We start from the raw sequence: 9,292 nt of genomic DNA, 5'->3' as shown, positions 1-9,292 counted from the left end.
CTTTCTGGGGATCCCAGGTGGGAACTAGAGTATACACGTTCAGTCTCATTCCTGGATACAGCCACATATACATTTTTTTTTAAACCAAGGGCACATCAATAGCTAGTTTCCAAAAGGGAACGCGAGTACACGTTTTAGTTTTCACTTCTGAGTAGAGCCATACCCACTCCAATGTTTCGTCCCAAGTTGGGTCTATAGTGCATGTTTGGTCTCATACCTGAATTCAGTCATATCTTTATTTTCTGGATCTGTAGTCGGTTCCAAGTGAGAACGTGAGTGCTTCTTAAGGGTTTTTTTTTCTTTTTCTTTATACGCTCAATATCAGTTCCAATCCGTCATCCCAATTCTGAAACTTGAGTGTACACGTTTAGTCTCATTCCCGGATACAGCCATACCCATTCCGGTCTCACGAAGAAGAGGAAATGCCGACTGAGGGAGAGTTTCCTCTTAAACCCGTTCAGATTTGGGAGGTTTCTGTCCTGTCGGTGGTAGCTCGGGCCGGGAAGAGCTTGCGAGCCTCGTCCCGGCAGAAGTTGTAGCGCAAGGCGGCATGCCGATACTGGTTCTGGTTCCGACGCATCATGTGGTGGTTGTGGCTGTCCTCAGAATAGTAGTCTGAGCAGTAGTCCTTGGGCGGCTTGGTGACACAGCGACAGGGCAGCATTGAGAACAGCTGGCGGAACTCCCGTTTGAACTTGGCCTGGGAGCAATAAGGAAGGAAGGAAAGAAAGCAAGAATGAGTGAATAAATGAAGGAAGGATGGCAAGAAGGAAGGATGGAAGAAAGAAAGGGAAGGTGAAAAGAAGGAAGGAAGGAAGGAAGGAAGGAAGGGAAGGTGGAAAGAACGAAAGAAGGAAGGAACGAAGGGTGGATGGAAAGAAGGAAGGAAGGAAGGAAGGAAGGAAAGAGCACGTGAATAAATGAATGAAAACTGATTACATTCTGAAACAATGTTTTTAGTGTCATGGAACGGAAGAAGGAAGGAAGGAAGGAAGGAAGGAAGGAAGGGTGGGAGGGAGGGAGGGAGGAAGGAAGGAAGGAAGGAAGGAAGGAAGGAAGGGAGGAAGGAAAGAAAAAAGGAAGGAAGGAAGGAAGGGAGGGAGGGAGGGAGCAAGGAAGGAAGGAAGGAAGGAAGGAAGGAAGGAAGGAAGGAAGGAAGGAAGAAACACGTGAATAAATGAATGAAAACTGAATACATTGTGATCATTGTATTGTCAGTGCAATGAAACACCGATAATCTGAATAATTATTGTATTGTATCGATTTATATTGTGTCGTGTCGTGTCATGTCGTGTCGTATCGTACCGTACCGTACCGTACCGTATCGTATTGTATCGTGTCGTGTCGTATCACGTCGTATCATATCGCATCGTATCGTATCGTGTCGTGTCGTTTCGTATTGTTTTGTACTGTATCGTATTGTGTCGTATCGTTTAAGTCATTAATTTAAAATTGCATAAACTGTAACATGTAAACAACAACAACAGCAGCAGCAGCAGCAGCAGCACCACCACCACCACCACCACCACCAACAACAACAACAACATTCATTCCTGATGAGTTCAGCTGTCCTTGACATAAAATTATGTACCAGAGCGTGCCCCTCCTCCCCCCCCCACCACTGCCCCCCTTACCACTCCACCCCCACCCCCCCGACCCCAAGGACTAAATTGCCCCCCCCCACCCCCACCCCACCCTCCTCCCCGCCCACAAAACATGGTCCCTGGCTTGGCACGAGATCCTTAAGAGTCTTCCTTAAAAAAAAAAAAAAAAAAAAAAAAAAAAAAGCAGCAGCAAAGGAAAAAGTTTTCCTCCAACAAACCACCACGTGGACCACCTGATTGCACATTCTGGCACGACGCCCGTCGTAATAATAAAAAAAACCCCACAGTTCTCCCTCCCTCTTCAGCACCTTCCTTCCTTCCCCTCCCAGCCCCGCCCCCCCCCCCCCAACCCCCTCTCCTCAGCCCCCTTCCCACTTCCCCGACTCCTTACTCCAGAAACCAAAAACTAACGAAGGTTTCGAACAGGCTAACTGCCAACAGTAATAACGAACGTGGGCCTTGGGAACTTCGTCGGACTTTCGAAGCCTGTCTGAAAGAACCCATCACAAGTTATGTGTCCCAGTCGACCTGTAGTGCCCCTTCTTCCCTCTGGACTGAGAACACACACACACACACACACACACACAGAGCCACACACAGCCACACACACACACACACACACACACACTAACATAACGCGCATGTTCCTCGTTAAATTTGTCGGCAGACCTGGGAAAATAAATTGGAAGAAAAATTGCTTCGGTATCATGTTTCGTTGAGGGAAAACAGTTTTGATTCGGATCGCTGGAAGTCATTTGTGTGTGTGTGTGTGTGTGTGTGTGTGTGTGTGTGTGTGTGTGTGTGTGTGTGTGAGAGAGAGAGAGAGAGAGAGAGAGAGGACGGTTTTGATTGGTTTTCGTCTAGGAGTGAACAAGGAGCGCTGATTGGTTGGCTGGAGAGAGAGAGAGAGAGAGAGAGAGAGAGAGAGACAGAGACAGTGAGAGAGAACGAGATATAGGGAGAGAGGGACTAAAGACTGAATAATTTTTTTTCCCTATTAGCCCTCGTGAAGGGAAATGTGAACAATGTGTGTGTGTGTGTGTGTGTGTGTGTGTGTGTGTGTGTGAGACAGAGACAGAGACAGAGGCAGAGGCAGAGAGAGACAGGGAGAGAGATAAATCGCTTCAGTTCTGTTCAGTTTCTTTTTATCACAACAGATTTCTCTGTGTGAAATTAATTCGGGCTGCTCTCCCCAGGGAAGGCGCGTCGCTATACTACAGCGCCACCCCCCTTTTTTTTTGTATTTTTCCTGCGTGCAGTTTTATTTGTTTTTCCTATCGAAGTGGATTTTTCTACAGAATTTTGCCGAGAACAACCCTTTTGTTGCCGTGGGTGCTTTTACGTGCGCTAAGTGCGTGCTGCACACGGGACCTCGGTTTATCGTCTCATCCGAATGACTAGCGTCCAGACCACCACTCGAGGTCTAGTGGAGGGGGAAAAAAATATCGGCGGCTGAGCCGTGATTCGAACCAGCGCGCTCAGATTCTCTCGCTTCCTAGGCGGACGCGTCACCTCTAGGCCATCATTAATTAGAGAAACAGCTAATAATGCATCTCTCTGTCTCTCTCCGTCTCTGTGTGTCTCTCTGTGTCTTTGTCTCTCTTTCTCTGTGTCTCTTTCTGTCTCTCTTTCTCTCTCTTTCTCTGTCTCTAGCTGTCTGTCTCTCTCTCTTTGTCTCCATGTCTCTGTCTGTCTGTCTTTCTCTGTCTGTATTTCCTCTCTGTCTCTCTCCCTGTCTCTCTCCCTCTGTTTGTCTCTCTGTGTCTCTGTCTCTCTCTGTCTCCCTGTCTGTCTGTCTCTCTGTGCCTTCCTGTCTCTCTCTGTCTCCGTCTCTCTCTGTCTTTCTCCCTGTCTCTCTCTGTTTCTGTCCCTCATCATCATCATCATCATCATCATCATCATCATCATCATCATCATCATCATCATAACAATAAAAATCATCATGATAAAAAACCCCAACAACAACAACAAAAAACAAAAAAAAAACACCAACAACACAACAACAATACATAGTATAGTGTAGTACTCATCTGCATCCCCGTTCAATATCATCATTATAACAATTGATGGAGCCCCCCGTCGGACCGACGGATGAGTAGGCAGGCAGGCTTATCTGTCGGTGTGTGTCCTCATAATTATGGGAGAAGAGGCCGATTCTGGATGCGCAGCACTTCCCACAGGTGTTGCAAGGGAAAACGTCTCCAGAAGTAGAACCCTGCTTCTTTCGCTCACGCTTCTCCTCAATGGCCAGCGTTCTCTTGTTTTCAAACGTCTTTATGCCACTAGAGCACAGCATCCTCCAGCGAGAGCGGTCAAGGGCATCAGTTTCCCAGGAAGCGATGTCTATGTCACAGGCTTTGAGGTTTGTCTTCAATGTGTCCTTGAAGCGCTTGCAGGGTCTTCCATGTTCGCAGTGGCCTTCCTTCAGCTGGCCATACAGTAGCATCTTTGGGATCCTGCTGTTTGTCATGCGGACAACCTGTCCTGTCCAGCGTAGCTGGCACACGATCAGCAGGCTTTCGATGCTGGGCAGGCCGCTCCTCTCTAGGACCTGTCTTGCCACTTTCTGCCGAGGATGTTTCATAACAATTAATAATCACGATAATGACAACAATAAAACAACACATATCATTGTGTGATAATCATCTGCATCACCGTCAATACCACAATCGTAGTCAGGTATCATGTCAGAGCAAGTGGTGGCATACTCACGTTGAGAATTCCGTAGATAAAAGGGTTGTAACACGAGTTGCTCATAGCCAGCCAGTTGGAACAGAACCAGATGATGTTGATGTATTTGTAACTGTGGACAGGACACACACACACACACACACACACACACACACACACACACACACACACACACACACACACATACACACACACACACACGCGCACACACACACAGCCACACACACAGCCGCACATACACACACACACACACACACACACACACACACACACACACACACACACACACGGCCAGTTAGAGCCAAACTAGATGATGTTGATGTATTTGTAACTGTGGGCAGGATACACACACACACACACACACACACACACACACACGCGCACACACAGAGCCACACACACACAGAGCCACACACACACACACACACACACACACGGCCAGTTAGAGCCAAACCAGATGACTTTGATGTATTTGTAACTGTGGACAGGACACACACACAGACACAGCCACACACACACACACACACACACACACACACACACACACACACACACACACACACATCCATACACACTCACGCGCACACACAGATGGCTTGATGTAAAAAAAAAAGCAGTCGTTACTTATTCAGTTACCACCCCTCTCCCCACATATTTCGTCTTGAGATGCAATGGCTTAAGCATCACAACAGCCACTGTCGGCTTCCTCACATTTAAATTTCATACTACCCACCCCCGACTTCTCTCTCTCTCTCTCTCTCTCTCTCTCTCTCTCTCTCTCTCTCTCAATATTTGCACAAATCCCAGGATTTAAAGGCATCCAGGACTTTTCAAAAGGCGTTGCCAATAAACGATAGCAAGACGACCTGTCTTTCTTTTTTATCGTGTGTGTGTGCGTGCGCACGCGCGCCGTTGTGGGAGCGGTTGTGTGTGTGTGTGTGTGTGTGTGTGTGTGTGTGTGTGTGTGTGTGTGTGTGTGTGTTTGTTTGTTTTTGTTTTTTGTTAGTTGTTTTTGTTCTTTTCCAGGCAAGTGGAAGCGCGGTATCGAGTGCAATCGTGAATGATAAAATTTCCCCGAGAAAGGAAGCAGGTCTGGAACTCAGTTTTGTTGTAATTTTTCGTCACAAAGACTTTATTAATATTCTGCTGTCACAAAATATGTTTGGTGAACGCACTTTTCATCGCTTAATCGCCAGAAAGGGAGGCAATGCGTTTATCTCCCGTAGTTTTTTTCGATGTATGGGCAATAAACGACACACTGGTTTTGACAAATCTGAATTTGGGACAATTCTTTTTAGCTCGAGTTTCGTCACATTCAAAATGACGTCACTGAACATACACATAACAGAGAAATCAGAGAGAACGACCAGGCCACAGAAATTTATGCATGCCGGAAACTACCAAAACAAAATGTCTCCATGCCGGAAACTGCCAAAAGTCAAGATGTTCTGTACCGGATTTCCGGCATATGCCGGACGACTTGCACCCCTATGACTATCTACTAGACTTCGATTACATTGGAGAGTGTCCTGCCCAAGTTACATCCCCACTCTCTCGGCCAAGAGGGTTTAGGACAGTCGGTGTTGGGATGGTTCTCAAAGGCCAAGTTTGCCTTCTAGTTTGATAGCCATAGTCCTTCACGATGGAGACTAAGCTGTAAACGGATTCCCATGGCAGTAGAGATGAAACAGCTCTCACTTTGCTGTTTGGCCCAACTGTAAGCTTGTGTCAAAAGCCGAACATTAAACCTTCCAGTCTTAAATGTGTTGTAAAGTGCTCATCAATTTGTGACGCAGTATCAGTCGTCATCTCTGACGTTTTATCAGCGATTGCGTAATTTGTTTGCATGTCAAAGCAAAACTACTCACATCATTAAAGTTATAATGACGTTCAATCTGTGCAGCGATAAATTCCAAGCACGCACAAACTAAGGTTGCAAATGAACGACTATTGAAGATTTCATGATCAGAACTTTTGAGGAGTTTTACTGGAATGATTCATTTTCATTTTTTAAAGGAAAAATAATCACGACTTTTTATCTATTGAAGCTGCCTTCTAAGAGTTACAACAGAAAAAAAAAAAAATCTCAAAAAAGCAGCATCATGTAACGAATTTTACGACTGGGCAGAATGGCGAGATTGGATTGGCTGAGGTGGATATATCATTTCCGGTTCTGTCGACTGTGTCTACGCATTCTCTTTATCATTCTCTTACAAGAGCAATCACTTCAATGTTTTCTTGGTTTTAATTTGGGTTATTTCTGTTAGTTTATTCATCTCTCTCTCTCTCTCTCTCTCTCTCTCTCTCTCTCTCTCTCTCTCTCTCTGTGTGTGTGTGTGTGTGTGTGTGTGTGTGTGTGTGTGTGTGTGTGTGTTTGTGTTTGTGTTTGAAAGATTCGGGAATTGATGCAATTGTCCAACAAACTTATGAGCCAGAAATTTGTTTCCATTTCTAACGCAGTTTACGTAGTTTTCTTTTTCTTTTCTTTTCTTTTTTCTTTCTATTTTCCCCCTCTTGTGTTGTGTTTGATGTCATTTTTAATATTGATCTGTAACGCTCTGAGGTTAATTAAATTTATTGGAATGTAAATGTTCATCTCCGTTACCATCATTTGGCAGAGTTGCATATCTATCTATCTATCTATTTATATGTACATAATTATACTTATATATATATATATATATAAATATATATATATATATATATCTTTTTTCTTTTTTTTTCTCTTGTTTCGTGTTGTCAAAGGCGGGCAAACACATACTGTATCTGATGAGACAGAGAGAGAGGGGGAGGGGGGTAGTGAAAGAGAGAGAGGAGGTAGGGAGTTAGAGAGAGAAGATGGGAGAGGGAGGAATAGAGAGAGAGAGAGAGAGAGAGAGAGAGAGAGAGAGAGAGAGAGAGAGAGATTCAAAACCTTTATTACTCAAGGATAAAGATTTTAGGCATTGCCCAGTATTCCAATCTGTCCTTGTGACAACAAAAACAATAACGATAATGATAATAATGGTAAACACTACTACTACTACCACCCCTACTATACTACTACTACTACTACTACTGCTACTAATGATAATAATCAAAGCACCATCATCATCATAATAAAAAAAATAATAAAGGGAACACAGTCACACACTCACACCCACCCACCCACACATATGCACACACTCATCCCCAAACACACACACCCTTATGCACATCCATGTATGCACATATACACACATGCATGCATATATCTACATGTACATACATATATGTATGCATATGCATACACAAACATAATTAGGCATCAAATCATATTGCAGTACATTAGCAGATATTAAAAAAGAAAAACAAAATGTTGAAAGGTAAAGGGGTTATTAAGACTGTCAAATTAATCACCACACAGAATACAGGAAAGAGGCATGACAGAAGTGAGAAATAGATAAAGAAAACAGAGAAACATAGTTATATCACTGTACATATACAATAGTGATGACGATTCGGATGCTGATGTGGCAGGCAATAACATCCAATCCAACACGTAATACATGAAATTCACTAAAAGGTAGAAAATAAGATAACAGACTTTAGCGTATGTAAAGGAATAGACAACGCATACATTTCATAAAAAGGGCATGATGTTTTTTAGGTTGGTTATATTTGTTTAGGGGGCCTATTGTTTGTGGAGCAGAAGTTTTCGTACCCTTGATTTGAAGGACGATAATGAATCGCACGTCTTGATGAACGTAGGAAGAGAGTTCCAAACAGATGGTCCAAAAAAAAATGCAAAGCTAGGTTTGTACAAGTCAATGCGCACACGAGGCAGAGTATAATTATCTGAATCGTAACGCTCTGTTGCCCTTTGAACAAATTCACTGAGAAACGGTGGTGACATGTGGTTGTGTACTTTGAACATGAGGACCATTCTATTGTATTCATATTGCTTGTACAGTGGTAATATTCCAGTTTTGTTAATTTCTCGTCGGTTGATAGTGAGTGGTCGGGTGGAATAAGCTTAGCTGCTCGTCTATGTAACGAGTTAATTTTTTTAGCTGGTTGTGACTGGCATTGCTCCAGACTGTAGATGCATAATTGATATGAGAAAGACAATGTGCCCCGAAGAATGATTTTCGGGTTGGAACATCGACATAATATCTAAGTTTATTGAGTAAGAACAGATTGCGAGCTAACTGTTTGCAGACACGGTTAACATGAGCCTGCCAGTTTAGTTCTTTATCAATTATTACCCCAAGAACGCTTTGCTCACAAATTTGTTCAACTGAGTTCTTGTTTACTTCAAGTTTTAAAGTGAGAGAAAGAGAGAGAGAGAGAGAGAGAGAGTGAGAGAGAGGGGAGAGAGAGAGAGAGAGAGAGAGAGAGAGAGAGAGAGAGAGGGAGAGACACTTGACACTTTGACTCTTTACTGTCATTAGCTTAACAGCCCATGTGACAGGGGGGTACAGAGGAAGTTACAGTGTCGTTTTATCCAATCATTTGAAAAAGTAAAACAAAATAAAACAAGAACAAAAACTAACGCACCTATTACAAAGGTTATATCAATAAACAACAGCCAACAAATTACACACAAAAAATAACAACAACATCATCATCATCAGATTGACCATCCAAATGCTAATTCTATCTGCCTAAAAAAAATCATTTTGGAAACCATTAATGTTTGCACATATTTTGAATTAACAGGCGTTTTGATTATTTATTTTCTTTTCCCGTGTATCTACTGCCTCTGAGACGTATTTTGCAACTAAGAGGATAATATTTTCGGGGCGGGGATGGGAGATGGGGAGGGGCGGGGGAGGGGGGGGGGGAGGGACAGACAGACAGACAGACAGAGACAGAGACAGAGAGAGCGACTCACAAGTTGATGCTGCGGTGGACCACATTGAGAAAGTTGTAGGTCTGCAGTGGAAGCCAACAGAGGACAAAGAGGCACACCACGATGATCATCATCTTCACCACCTGTAGCAACAACAACAACAACAGTGACCTCATTGTCCTGT

At 43.7% G+C, this 9,292-nt stretch overlaps 1 protein-coding gene across 1 annotated transcript in view; it reads right to left on the bottom strand.

Annotated features, from left to right (window-relative positions):
• Positions 1 to 457: 457 nt before the first annotated feature.
• LOC143276296 (tachykinin-like peptides receptor 99D) overlaps positions 458 to 9,292 on the bottom strand; it is a 174,145-nt gene continuing 165,310 nt past the window's right edge. The window contains exons 3-5 of the mRNA XM_076580800.1: positions 9,151 to 9,251; positions 4,317 to 4,407; positions 458 to 700 (exon numbers count right to left, since the gene is read on the bottom strand). Of these exons, the coding sequence (XP_076436915.1) occupies positions 458 to 700; positions 4,317 to 4,407; positions 9,151 to 9,251 (435 nt within the window). The remainder of the gene's footprint in view (positions 701 to 4,316; positions 4,408 to 9,150; positions 9,252 to 9,292) is intronic.

Source organism: Babylonia areolata, chromosome 31, assembly GCF_041734735.1.
Source record: "Babylonia areolata isolate BAREFJ2019XMU chromosome 31, ASM4173473v1, whole genome shotgun sequence".
NCBI classification, from domain to species: domain Eukaryota; kingdom Metazoa; phylum Mollusca; class Gastropoda; order Neogastropoda; family Buccinidae; genus Babylonia; species Babylonia areolata.
Note: the sequence above shows the minus strand (reverse complement) of the source record. Positions and strands in the feature narration are given on the sequence as shown.